Below are 14,521 nucleotides of genomic sequence, written 5' to 3' on the forward strand. Positions count from 1 at the left end.
GGGAGGATCTGTGCAACCAGCTTAAAATCTAGATAGTTGAAGTGGGATAACATGAGTTACCAGAGTTTCTAATGAGAACTACACAGGAATTGAAGGAATATGAGTGCAGTGAGAAACAGCCGTGCTTGCAACAAGTGCTTTTGGCCTCTGCTTTGTCTTTGATACACAGTATGTGAAGTTTGAATGAAATACAACTGATACACATTAAATAAATAATGTATGGCTGTTAGGAAAGTTTAAATTACATGAAATATGCAGAGTGTTGTATCTCTAGTACGTGGTTATTTCTCTGGTACTCAGCAGTGCAAGGCACAATGGTAACAGTAAAGGTAAAACTACAATGTAAAATCATGCAAAAATCTGCTGCTTCCAGCTATCCTTCCCACTGTGCTCCATGAAAAGCAAAAGACCCTCTGCATCATCATATGCAGCATTATCATGGTCATAATCTGGAGCTCCAGGATAAAATCACCTGACTACAGTATTACATAACAGCATTAGATGATTTTAGGGATGTCACAGAAATTAAATACCAGAAGAGGTTGGCACTTAAAAAGGAGTAGAAGATGGCTGATCTGGGATATAAAATTCCTCTACTTCTGCAAAAGCAGTCTGTCCCATCTGGGTTAGGTTTTGGATATTGTGCATGGCATGAGTCTAAGAAAATATGGTCATGGGGGGGACGAGTTTGATGGGCTTTGGATCAGTGTGGTTTGACATTTAGCTGCTTTACAACTCACCCAAAATTAACTCATCAACTGTTGTGCCTGTGTGATTTGGGAGAGAGCAACTAAAAGCACGTATGTGGATTCTCAGCTTGGTAAAGCTCAGGATTTCACTTAACAAACTTTGTCTTAGCCTAAAGTATACATAGAAATCAGAAAGGCAGAAAAAGTTCCAGGAAGTGGGTATTTTACTCAAATTCAGAGTGCTTTTGCTGTTTTGACAACACAACTTGCAGTTATGTTTTCGAGTTATTCCAACTAGGGGCAGAATAATATAACTTACTCTTTGCACTTAGAACAGTGGTTCACTGGAGTTCTTTCTTAGTTAAAAATAAAACATTTGTCTGGCACAGGCTTTATTATTAGGTTAAAACTTGGCCCAAGCTTTTTAGGGAGTTTTTTTTGTTTTGCAAACTAATTATGACCAACTGCCTTTCAGTCTAACACTTGTTTTCAAAAGTCTTTGAGTTGGGAAATAAGGCAGAAAGAGGAAACTTCTTTTAAAATTCCTTTTATCTTTTTAATAGTTAAATTGGAGATCTCTCAGTCTTGATTAACGTCCAATATTAATGATCATGTTTCAATATGTAGGGTCATATATATGGTCTCTTTTTCATAGTTGACATGGAAACGTGGCCCACTGATCAGAGCACAGTTTAATTTCCCACAGCAGGAATCTCTTTTATGCTTTGTCCTGGATTCTCCTGTTTTGTACATGTATTTATTTATCTTCCTAGGGACACTGCCCAGTTTGTGAAAGAAAAGTTTGGAAAGAAGCTCTACAATGCCCTGCTAAAGTAAGTGTATAGGTTATTTTATATTGAGGTGGTTTACCTGTGGTGCTTCTGTGCCTCTTTGTGGAGGAAATTTTGACATCCATAGGAAGGATGTGAGACCACATACAGCAAATCACAAATCACAGAGGAAAAAAATAAACACATTAGCATCTCGTGGTGTAAAGAGTCTTAAGAGACATTTGGGATGTCTAGGTAATATAAAGGCTTATTCACTGTCAAAAATGAGCTACCTCAGCTTAAAAAAGCATAAAGTAATATTTATTAGTGGTTTAGTCATATTGTTTCAAAAGACAGTTGGAAGTGAATGACCCAAAGCATAAGTGAGATGACTGCAACTTCAGCAAAAACAAACTGTGTCTGAAAAACAGAGGAAAAAAAAAAGAATTACTTAGCTTTTTTGGAAGCCAATTGACAGGTCAGCAAGTGTATGGGAGGACAAAATATAGGGGATATAGAAGGGCCATGAAAAAAAAAGTAAATATTTATGTTGATATCAGACCTTGTTTGCTGTTTCTTTGTTTTCTTTATCCTATTAACAAGTCATTTGATAAAACAGGCTTTGTGTTGATTTTGCAGAGGAGAAATTCCAGACTTGAACAAGATTCTTGACCGAGATGATATAAGCATTATGAAAAGAGCCATCTATTCAACTGAGGTCAGAAAATGTATTAATTACAGAAATATCTAGTACAGATGATAAATGTGATGATTTACAACACACAACAGGGGTTGTGTGTGATGTATAGTGATATGTGTGCATTGGGAAGATGTTTTCAGCAAATATACCTCTCATTGGTAACATTTAAAGATCAACTGTGGCTATTTTTAATGCCAGTATGACCTAAACTAATTCTTTTGGGAAATTCATGGATCACATGCAGGACATCAAAATTCCTCATTCTTTTCTTCTGCAGTAAATGTAAATATTTTGTTGTTCTCGAAGCCTGGATCTATTAAATAGGTAAAATCAAACTCTTAAGGAGGTACAATATAATGACTAAAAACCTTTGAAGTTAAACAGTAGGCCTTTCTAAAGGTTAGTACAAATACGCATATTTGGAGGTAAATGAAGCAAATCCGGATTTTATGGTCTCATTTATGGCCTTAATTATATGGAAGACAACATTATGTGATAATTCTTTCTTACCTTAAAATGCAAATGTCACATCAATGACAAAATCTCCCACTGTCTTCCACTAACCTTAGAAAACGGGAACACAACTGTTACAGAAAATGGTGACAGAACTGTTTGCCAAGAGTTTTGTCTGGCTTATGGGTTTCTTCTTCTGTCTTTAGAGACACTGTCTGCCCCCAGTGACCACCCACAACATGATTGATGACGGCAACGACCCGATCCTCAACACCATCCGGCGCATCGGCCTCTTCAACAACCGCACGGACAGGGTGAAGGTACAGCCTGTCCTTTTCATTTCAGATGTAGAATGGAATTTCTTTGAACAGTCCCAGCCTGGATCAGTCTGCTTCCTGTACTGAGTGAAGAGTTTCTACTCCTGAAATCAAGAAAGTGCCACAGGTTGTTTGCACCCGGATGTAAAGCTCTGTCACAGATTAATTTGCTTAAAACTAGAGGTCCAAAGCTGGAGCACAGAAGTTTCTGGAGTATTGATTCATCTCTTAAGAACAGCCCCCTGATACTCAGCATTTGCTGTAGAAAGTAACCAGGGCTTCAATCCTGAGCAGAAATAATTCTTGTTTTGGTTGAAACTAAATGTATGTAAATAAATCCTTTCCTTATTTCCATGTTTACCTTATCAAACCACAGAAATGATCAGCTCCTGCTCTCACAAGTTCTCCCAAAGTTTTTTTTGGTCTGGCAGTCTTTCTATTAACTATCTCAATGTCTGTCTAGTCCAAGTAGAACCTAAAATTGCAAATTATTCTTCTTCCAAACCTTCTTTTTAAAGTCATATCCCTAGCATCTCTGACAATGACATATCACCTGTTCTCAGTGTTTTGCCTTTTTAAACCCATGACAATAACTGAGCAAATATTTTCCCCAACTTCCTAGTTGCTTCTAATTGGCTTAACATATTCTATGCTAAGTGTGTGTCTCCAATGAATTCTGGGATCATAACATGGTAATAATGTACTAGATGTAACAAAAGCAGGGTGGAAAGATGCACTGTACATAGATGTAAAAAAATCCCCAGAACTAGAACTAGACAACTGCTTGAAAATTAGAAAGCAGACAGTACATAACACTGCAGACACCTTTTCCTGATTCTCAGCAGACTTGGTTCTCTTGCATATGTCAAGTTTGTAGAAAACTGTTATTACCACTGGAAAATTACCTGCTGCATGAACAGGCTTAATTCTTAATGTTCTTAATGAGCTGAATGTCATGGACAAAAAAAGCTTCAAATGGAAAGTAATTTTGAGAAGTGTATGACATATCCACCCAGACACAGCTGGCATGTGAAAAATACCCTCAGCAGTGCCAGTGGAATCATTGGGCTCAAATAAACTTGCAAAATGAGCCTACAGCCCGTTTACTGGCTGAGTACCTTCATTGTTTACTCAAGTGAGTAGCATGATTACATTATTAAGAAGGGATAAAAGCATAGCCTTGACATGGAGGGATGGCTGCAGTGTGTTTATGCAGGGAAATAAGCCCAGGGAAGTTTAAATCGTTCCTGCACAGTTTTTCCTCCCAAAGCTGACTGGACAGATCATACAAGGCACTTCTCTGCCTGCCAGTGGAAATGGGGCAGTGACCCCAAAGCCCTGCAGAGTCATGCAGACAAATTAGCTTTAGTCCTGAGAGTGGGACATCAGCCTAGGTTAATTAGCTTTGTCTTTCAGCAAGATTAGTTGACCTAGGCACAGGAGTGTGGTGATAGGTCTATAATATGTCTGGTTCCAAAATTCTCCCTGTTTTTGGGAGAGATCTGTCAACTATGGGAAACATTCCTTTATTTCAGTGCGTGCTGTGGAGCTCACAGCTTTTTATCTGCCTGAGGCCTCTTCTTAACAAGACATCCCAAATCACAGAATCACTGAATGGTTTGGGTTGGAAGGGACCTTAAAAATCATCTCATTCCAGCCCCCCTGCCATGGGCAGGGACACCTTCCACTGTCCCAGGTTGCTCAGTGCCCCATCCAGCCTGGCCTTGGACACTTCCAGGTATGGGGCAGCCACAGCTTCTCTGGGCAACCTGTGCCAGGGCCTCACTACCCTCACAGGGAAGAATTTCTTCTTAATATCTAATCTACATCTCCTCTTTGTCAGTTTGAAGCCATTCTCCCTTGTCCTGTCACTCCAGGCCCTTGTAAATACTCTCCCTTGGTGCACTAGACCAAGACAACCCATATGGTCTTGCTAGATGCCACAGCTTTAGGCATAATTCTGTATGCACATGGTCTTTCTGGATGAAGAATAATAAAGCTGAAATGTTAAGTGTTTGAATAAAGCTGAAATGTTAAGTGTTCTCCTGTCCAGAAAAAAAGGATTCATTATTAATACTATTTCCAGGACAAGAATACACACAGGCAGGATACATTTTAGTGTGGGAAGTGGATTAGATAACAGATGAATGGTCAGAGGATGTGTTGTCCAGATACTTAGGAAAAGAGCAGAGTGAATAAATTGCTTAAGCTTATTGATAATTAGCATGTACCCATGATGGATTTCTTTTACCTCTAATGCAAGTTTTGAATATCCAGGTGATCCTACATCCAGAGTTTCTTTCTTCAACAAGCCCCTTGCTGCCCCTGGACTATGAGGAGTTTGTCAGAGGCTGCAACCTCGGTGTATTCCCATCTTACTACGAGCCCTGGGGTTACACTCCAGGTAGGCAACCTGTACCCTTAAGCAGTACAGAAAGATGGACACCCATTCTGTTGATGTAGAATGGCTTTGCAGCCAGTTTCCTCTGGAGGGCTGCAAAAACTCTTGAGGCTCTGTTTTCTCTACAGTGCAAAGGTCTTACTGCTGGAAAAATTTGGGGGCTGGGTGGTATAAAATGTCATCCACTGACTGACAACTGCTCACATTTGTCCTTGCACTGCACCCTTTCCAATACTAACATGTACTCCTTTGTTTACTGTGAATTTGGAGCAAGAAATAATTTCTATAGCTTAATTATTAACTTGATTCCAGGATTTTAAAAGAAGATTTATGGGAATGTAACTGTTGAAAAAAGCAGGGCAAGAAATCTGATGCTATGAGCTGACCCAGTGCAATGGGTTTAATTCAAGATAAGAGTTAAGTTTGAGAGAATTGTGTAACACCATAGCTAAGTTATTTACCACAAATACACACAGTGATATTGAATTTCATGAAATTAAGTGGAAATTTCCAAAAATACAGAGAACATATAGATTCTGACTTGAAATTTGGCCCCCATTCAAAAAAAGGCACTGAACACCTGACTAAATCAGTGCAAACTATGAACTTGAGTACCTGTGAAGATCAAAGCCTGCATGTCCATGTTTTTCATGTCCTCCAAAATACTTTCTGTAGTCTTGATACACATCTGAAGTTGGGGTACCCCTCGTAAGAACATTCGTTTTAAGCCAATGAATCGGAACAGAAATTCTGCAGGTTTTGTCATTCTCCAGAGCTCTCTCTCTCTCTCCAAGTAAGAGAGCTATTCTGTTCCAAGATAGCCCTCTTGCATGCCAGCAATTTCTCATCCTGTTCTAATCTCAGCTAAGGTATAAAGTCAATGTGACAGCCAGGGATGATTTCTGACCTGGACACAAAAGTCAAACTGCTCCTTGGCAGTTTTGAGGAAAACTGTGGTTTACACTAGTCAAAAGAGTTGTTTCTCTTTCCTTTACTAATGCAAAGGCAATTCTCTTTGCTGATACCCATTTAAATCTCCCAGAAACAAAAAGTGATTTTTTTTTGAGGTAGGTTTATAAGTATTTCATAGACATGTTTTATTGTCATATCAGTGAAGGCTCCATAGAAGGCTTTCTGCACTTCAAAGACTGGAGTGTTTACTTGATCTGTGTGCTGGCTTAGGTTAGGCTTAACTTCTTCTGCAAAAACTCTTTAAGTCTGAGGGAACAGTTATCCTTACTCATGGCTATGACAGAAATAGCTACAAAATATGCATATATTTTCCGATTTTATAAAATTAGTTCCACATCTACTGTGAATGCAGTCCTGAGTTAGTGGTGGGGTTTGTTGGTTGGGGTTTTTTTCTTGCTGCAGGGATCAGTTTACAAACAGTAGCCAAAGTTTAATATGATCCTGGTCCTAAGAGAATCAGCTTTGTAAAGATTTGTGAACAACTAATAGGGGTACACCAGGCTTCAATTGAAAAGTCAACCAATCCAGGGAGTTTCTGTTTCAACACTGCACTCCCAGAAATATTTCATTTTAACTGCTGAGAAACTCAGAGAGATATTTGCAAACACAGTGTGAAATGTTGTGTTTAAAATTTCTTTTTCTTCCTTTCTTTTTTTTAACTTTTTCTCCAAATCCACAACAAAGCACTGTAGTTTTCACTAGATATTTTCAGGGCAGCTCTAGTGTTATGGGATCTTCTTTCTACCTGTTTATTTTTCCTTTTATTTTCTCTCTCAAGGTGAAACCTCTCGAAGTTTTTAGCCCTGAAACACTTTTTGTCTGTTTCTTTTGGCAGCTGAATGTACTGTGATGGGCATTCCCAGTGTGACCACAAACCTCTCTGGATTTGGCTGTTTCATGCAGGAACATGTTTCTGACCCAGCAGCTTACGGTAAAATTTTTGTAACCCCATATCAAATCATCCCCTCTGAGTTAGGGAAGCAAAAAGCAGAACAACCATGTTTTCACTCCTCAATTTGGTGCTTTCACTAATGCAATGGAGTTCATTATTACAACTTTCAATATCTTGTTATGTTGAACGAGCCTTTCCAGCTTTTGTATTTATCCAAACCCTTTCCAGGTTTTTTCTCTTTTTGTCTCCCTTTAACCTTTTGTCTTTATCCTTCCAAACTCCCCACTGCTCATACTGGTGTAGAGTCTCCCAGCATTTCCCTTTAATGCTTCTGGTTGCTCTGTAACACTCTGAGCCCTTCAAAAGGAGCAGTGAAAGATAGCTGAGGTCTAGTACCATCTTCTTCCTAACACCCTGGTGTAAGGAAGGTGCCAAAAATAAAGTATTAATCTTAACAAACTACGTAGAGGCAAAGCTTACCTCTGCCCTCTCTGCCAGAATTGTCTCTTGACTGATGTATGTGAGTTCAGTGTCTCTATGGAAACACTTGGATTTCTACAGAAAACAGAGTCTCTCTCCTACAGGCTGATTCTGACCATCCACACTTAAAAATTCCACAGCAAACTAGGAAAACACTGGGTTATGTGGGGGTTTTTTTTGATCAGTCAGTGTTTTAAAAATCATGGGAGATAAAAAATGATGTGTCTTTATCCAGAAGCTTGAATCCTTTTGGACATACTTACACAAAAACAACAAAGCCTCTGAGTTTCGAAGCATTTGCTGAATTTCAGGTAAAGAAAATGAAAATTAAAAAAATGGTTCTCTTCAGCTTTCCATTCCATCAGAATAGTAACAAATGTTAGACAGTTGTAGCTGTGTTTTAACATTAAAAGGAGTGTATAATACATGTGATGCTTGTAAGACTGTGTGGAAGAAGGTGGGTTGGAAATGTGAGAGGTCAGATCCCATTTTTAATTCCACTCATGCCCACCTTTTGTGTGTCCCTCAGGTATCTACATAGTGGACAGGAGGTTCCGCTCCCCAGACGAGTCGTGCAACCAGCTGACCCAGTTCCTGTATGGGTTTTGTCAGCAGTCCCTTCGCCAGAGGATCATCCAGAGGAACCGAACTGAGAGACTCTCGGACCTCCTGGACTGGAGATACCTCGGCAGGGTGTGTGAAACTGTGTAACACAAGGGTTAAAAATTCCAGACTCATGGTCTGATCAACAATCTTCACATCCTGCTGAAGTGCAAGGACTGCCTGGGCAGGGGCAGAGGAGGGGCAGGGACTGAGCTCTGCTCTGCGGGTGGAACCAAGGGACAGCAGCCACCGGGGAAATAAAAAAAAAAAAAATAAAAAGGCTTGGAGCTGTGTCAGGGCAGCGCTCAGGGTTGGATCTCAGCGAAACGGTTTTCCCGGCCAGAAGGCTTGGTTGGGTCACTGCCCGGCTTCCCAGGCTAAGTGGCAACAAGCCCCAAGGCTGCCAGAGCTCCAGGAGGGTTTGGATGATCCTCTGGGGCACAGGGTGTGACTCTGGGGATGGTCCTGTGCAGGGCTGAGGGCTGGACTGGATGATCCTTGTGGGTCTCTTCCAACTCAGCACATCCTGTGATTCTGAGACAGCCCTGTCCTGAAAAGCACCTCCCAAAGGTGCTAAAGGCAAAGCCTGCCCTGACATTCCAGGGTAGTGCTTCCATGCTCCAGTGGCAAGGAGAGATGTGACTTAAGTGAATAGGTTAGAGCAGCAGCCAGTGACACCGAGCTCTTCCTGGTGCTAAAGACAATGTAAAAATCTGGTGACACTGGCAGCACATACACTGAGTAGGAATTGTGCTCCAGAGTCATGTGGACACTTTCAAAATCCTACCTGTTCTTCTTAGGATGCTTCTGGACCCTGTGACTCCTCAACACTCCTAAACTACCTCTGTGCCTTGAAAGGCAAAGTAGTGTTTTTAGTTTGGCACAGAAAGCTCTGCAGGACCACCTGCTAAGAAGAGAGCAGCAAAGCAGTATTCTCAAGGCTACAGGAGTAAAGAAGTGGATGCACATATATCAGTTTTGTAACTCTTGGACCTTTTCCTGCTCTGATACCTGTGTGTGAGAACCTTGGTGTTTATGTGGTTCCACACAGAATGAGGCCCTGATACAATGAGCTATTTGTTCTGTGCATGTGCTGCAGACTCAGGAGTATAGTGGATCTATAAATATTTTTGCCAAATTCTTGAAAGCCAGGCATCAATACACTCATAAATATTGTTTTTCTGTAACTGTTACATGTGCTTCCTGTGCAAGGATGAGTCCAAGGTTTATGTGTATATATGTGCACACTTAAAGATGTCAATTTTCCTGGTTAAAAGAGAGCCAGTTCTATCTTGAGGGATAAAGAATACTTGTCCCTCACTAAGAACTACACTGACCAAGACAAGTCCTAGTTTCCATCTTAATACGTCTTAGTCTTACAGGAACCTTATTCAGCTTCTGCTCCAGGCTTTTTTGCTGTGAATCTAACATGGATGGCTCACTGCTTTACAACAATGTGTTCATTACAGGCAGCAGTATCAGCTGGACTCTGCTTAGCTGAACAGATGTTTAGACTGTGTTCAGCATCATCTTCTAGAACATACTCATTTTATGTTCCTTTCCCCCCCTGCTTAAATCTACCCAAGACTTCCTGGACTTGTAAAGGCTTCTCTTTTGTGTTGCAGTATTACATGCATGCCCGACACCTGGCCCTCAGCAGAACATTCCCAGATAAATTTGAGATGGACCTAAGTGCTCCACCAAAGGTAAAGTCTGCTTTTGAGTTCATTTTAACTGCCTTACAAGGAGGGAGAGAAAGAGTGTGTGTGTGTGTGTGTGTTTGGCAGAAAGAGGGAGAAGAGAATGAGCAAGTTTTGGGTTAACTGAAGGGAAATAGGAATTCATAGTTAATTACAGACCCAGTCTCCAGTCAGGAGTGATAAAGGAACAGCTCTTCAGATGGTTTAGAGTGACCTGGATGGGACTATGACTCTTTGGACCAGCTGAAGGACCGGCCCTTGAAATTCCTCTTTTAAGAGTGACAGCTTCTAATATTACTTCTGATAAATGTCCTGAGGACGTTCTGCACAAACCAAAGAGAAAAGGCAAGGATAGTCTAGGGAATGTGAGGCAAAGCATTGCCTTCATCTAAACATGGTATGTTGTCTGGAACTGCTAGGGGTCAGTTTAAAGGTAGACCTTCAAGCAGTTCTTGCCTAGTATATGTTAGCACCAATTTGAGAAGGGAGGCTGTTCAGAACCACTGTAAAAACAATGTTATTTGAAACCAAACCTCCAGAGAGCAACTCTTTTTTTTCTTTTAATAAGAAAGAGAAGGAGACTCAGACCTAAACCCCTTGGTTGTTCTGGTTTTGCAGATGTTGATATTACAACTAGAAAGCTGTTTGGAAATTTCAGACTGAATTTCAGTGAGCATATTCTGACTGTAGAGTACAGAAGGATTTTGAGTTGTGCCGATGGTTTTAAGGCTCAGTTAAGTTTGTCATATCTTGCAAAAAGCAGTGCTGGAAGGGCAGCATGTTATTTATGGCATAGGCTAAAGATCTGTGCCATACAAGCCTGTACTCACTGACAGAGGAGGACTGAGGGGATTTGGGTTTAAGGGAGCTTAATTTTAGAGTGCAGAGCATCCCTGTTCCCTTTGAAGTGTTGATAGCCTTAAATTTCTGTGCACAACCGATTGGGGAACACTGTGTTAACACATCCAACTTGTCTCTCTCTCTGCCAGACGGAAGGTTTCAGGTACCCCAGGCCTTCCTCAGTGCCACCATCACCTTCTGCCTCTCAGCATTCCAGCCCCCAGCACAGCGAAGCCGAAGATGAAGATGAGGATGAAAGATATGATGAGGATGAGGAAGCTGAGAGGGACAGGCAAAACATCAAGTCTCCCTTTTCCCTTGGAGCATTGCCACAAGGAAAAAAGAAGCAGCACGGGGAATACAGGAACTGAATTCATTGCTCCCACTCTGGCAGGGTGTCTCTCCATCCATTCAACAGTTCCTCCTGTAGGCTTGGCAAGCTTTGCATTAAGGACAGTGTGATATAATTAGGAGAATCTTAAATGTTAATTAAGCTACACTGTTGGAAAGCCTAATATTATTTCACCTTGAAAGTAGTTTAAATTACAATTTTCCTGTGCCCCTTTGAGGTAGAAGAGATTTCTCAAGCTTAATAAATCTAGAGAATGCAACAATCCCCTCAGGAGCTTTTACAAACTGCAGATCATACCTTTGTCTACATAATCACTGCATTAATCATAGTCTACACAGGTAGCTCCATTTTGGGTATCCCAAATGAATGAATTCTTGCTTCGTTTATGTTTCCTCTTTAAACCAGAGCTCAAAGAATTAGAGGGAAAAAAAGTGTTACACTGGAGAAATATTGGAAGTGTTAAAAAAGATACACTGAAAAGAAAATGGTCTTTCTTTTTCCTTATGCTGTTTATTACAAGCTTACATAATTTAAAACATTTTTTTTACAGCACACAGAAGTGTCTTGATCCAGTGGTAAAAGTCTTATGCAGTGGGCATTTTGAGTTTTAGAGAAGTCATCTTTCTGCAGTCATTTAGACCCACAATAAACAGCAGACCATTTATTTTCTGATTCCTCTGGTATGTCTCTTTTGTTGTTTTCATCTTGTTTTAGATTCTAAGTTTGTTAACAAACGGGTTTGGGAGGAAATTAATGTGGCTTGGCTAAAGTGAATGGCAAAACTTCCTTAAGTAACACCTTGCCCTGCACACAAACCTCCAGGCCACAGGGTGATGTGGCAACATTCAAAGATAAGTAACAATTGCCCTATTAGTCCACGATTTACTTCACTTCTAGAAGAGATTTAATCTAAAAAATAATGCTAAAAGAACCCCCAGGTGGATTTTGAAATGCACCTGAAATTTCGAAGTGCTTGGGGAGGAATTTCACCTCACAACAAGAACTGGACATTGCGTTTGCCTTACAGAAAGCTTTTCAGTTCCTAGGGATGCAGTTCCTGAAAATGCTCTTCAGAAGCAGATCTTGACATGAAGATGTTAGGAAGGAGATTCCTCTTTTGTTTTAGAAGGAACCATCAAGAATTTCTCATGCTGTTTAAGAAAAGACATTTCCAGGAGTTGATTCAACCTGTTCTTCAGCAGGTAGGAGGGTGTAACCTTTGGAGGTGCCTTCACTGCTGATTCCAGAGGGAGCCTAGATGTTCAACTTTGATTAGGCACCTCCCTTTCAAACACTTAACCACCATTTGGTGACATGCTTCTTATTTTAGGCCATATAGAATAGAAGTGACAATGTGCCTGTTTGTATTTTTGGCCACCTAAAATCAGTTTTAAAATTAGACTTTCATTCTTAAGCTGGTTTGGGTTCTGGAAAGAATAACTATTCTCAGAAGTAGGCTCAGGCTTTCATGGTAAAATTATTTCAATTTAAAAGGAGTGAATATTTTTAGCCATTTAAAAATAATTAAAACAATGAGTAGTTTTTCATATGAAAGTGGTGAAAGCAAAGATGTTGCCAATATTTTTCTTCATAAAGTTTACTAAATGGAGAACTGCAGTTCTTGAGCTTCTTCCACAAAGTGCTTTTAATCAGGGCTCCCTTGCAGAGTCAAAGAAGATAATGGCTGAGAGTCCCAAGGAAAGAACATTTAAAGGGCATATTGATTGAAAGTTAATGTTCTCTTAAAAAAATAAATCCAGAAATCTGGTATTACTGCTTGTGTTTCAGAGCACTGCTGTACAGCAGAAAAGCTGTGAGTATTTCAGCACACTCACATGCCTTGAGCACCCAGCTGGTGTTAGAAAGGGCAATAGAAGGGTTTTTGAGATATGATTAATGTGAATGCTTTGCCCATTCCTCTCAGAAATGGCCCTACAGTGGCCAAAGTGACTCCAGCCTCAAGCCTGATGCTTATGTTAGTCCTGCCTTGAATGCCAGGACTAAGCCATTAGTAGCAAGGCAATTTATCCACAGCAGAACATCTCTGCCTCTTGAGTTTAGAGTGTTGGAGGGAGTGACTTTTCATTCAGTCATGGTGACAGATTGCCTGAATTAAATGCCACACATTTCTAGCAGTTACTGACATCTGACAAGCTTGGTAGCAGCTCTCTCTTACATAAGTGATTTCTTCCAGAAGGAAAGTACTGGGGGTTTCACAAACAGCTCACCAACAAGGCAGAATGTTTATTCTGATTCTTGATAGTTGTAAAGAATTGTTTAAGCTACAGAGCTTAGATCAGGAGCACACACAAAAATCAGTCAGCTGGGAATGTGGTGAGTACAGTTTCTGTATTTCTGGGGCATTTAGAGGCATATGAGTTTCGAGATACTAAAAAAAGCAAAGGATGGATAAGCCTTCACTTTTCACCTCTCTAGTGGAAGGTGCCCCTGCCCACAGCTGGGCATTTGGAACTAGATGATCTTCAAGGTCTCTTCCATCCCAGGCCATTCTGTGATTCTGTTTTGTGATTCTATAATACTTTTTGTCTGAGCACTGTCTGATGAGACTGTAAAATATGCTGAAAAATAACTTAGATGCATCTGAGATGGTGCAACTAGCCTTGAAACAAAGGGCAGTTACATCAATGAAAGGATTTGGGTGGATACCATTGATCTTCAGGTGAAGTTCATCATGAATGTATTCTGTCACACAACATACACTGCTATTGAGAGATATATTAGTGCTTAAAAATGAACAAACTTGGGCATTTTGATTCCTCCAGTTATGTTTCCCCATAAAATGATACAGATTATAAAGAATTACTAAAAGTACCTCTAACCCCATGATAGAAATGAATTCCTCTGTTCCTTCAGCTGCATTTCTTTGTGTTGAGGAGAAGCAGAATTATAGTTAGTGTGAGTTAACCAAGTTAATTATCAGTGTCCTGAGAAAGATTGGAGGAAAGCAGTGTTCAAAGATGAAGAGCATGACTGGGGTTAAAGGTTGAACAAATAAAACATAGTTGCTTGGACACAAAAATCATGTGGCTACTTTTTAATTACCATCAGAACTACAGAGGGCTTTCCAGTAAGAGCACAAAACGACATGAATAATGTGAGATACATCCTTATCAGCATGGACTGATAATTAACAGTTATGTACAATTCCAGTTCTGCAACTCAAAAAGCAAGAACAAAAAAGCACAATAACTGTGCAGTCATTAATGAGGCCCTGATAATGTAAGTCCCCATAGTGTCTTCATGTGGCTGGACTTGCTCAGTAGAATTATTCACATTTCTGCATGTGTGTAACTGGGGCAGTAGGTGCTGCTGCCTATTCCCTGTGGTGACT

The 14,521-nt window shown here is 40.3% G+C and overlaps 1 protein-coding gene across 1 annotated transcript in view; it reads left to right on the forward strand.

Annotated features, from left to right (window-relative positions):
• GYS2 (glycogen synthase 2) overlaps positions 1–11,842 on the forward strand; it is a 41,676-nt gene extending 29,834 nt beyond the window's left edge. The window contains exons 10-17 of the mRNA XM_008930891.3: positions 1,463–1,522; positions 2,099–2,177; positions 2,819–2,932; positions 5,207–5,333; positions 7,138–7,233; positions 8,204–8,367; positions 9,903–9,983; positions 10,967–11,842. Of these exons, the coding sequence (XP_008929139.1) occupies positions 1,463–1,522; positions 2,099–2,177; positions 2,819–2,932; positions 5,207–5,333; positions 7,138–7,233; positions 8,204–8,367; positions 9,903–9,983; positions 10,967–11,188 (943 nt within the window). The 3' untranslated portion in view covers positions 11,189–11,842. The remainder of the gene's footprint in view (positions 1–1,462; positions 1,523–2,098; positions 2,178–2,818; positions 2,933–5,206; positions 5,334–7,137; positions 7,234–8,203; positions 8,368–9,902; positions 9,984–10,966) is intronic.
• The last annotated feature ends 2,679 nt before the right edge of the window (positions 11,843–14,521 follow it).

Source organism: Manacus vitellinus, unplaced genomic scaffold (assembly GCF_001715985.3).
Source record: "Manacus vitellinus isolate BGI_N305 unplaced genomic scaffold, ASM171598v3 scaffold_66_pilon, whole genome shotgun sequence".
Classification (NCBI taxonomy): domain Eukaryota; kingdom Metazoa; phylum Chordata; class Aves; order Passeriformes; family Pipridae; genus Manacus; species Manacus vitellinus.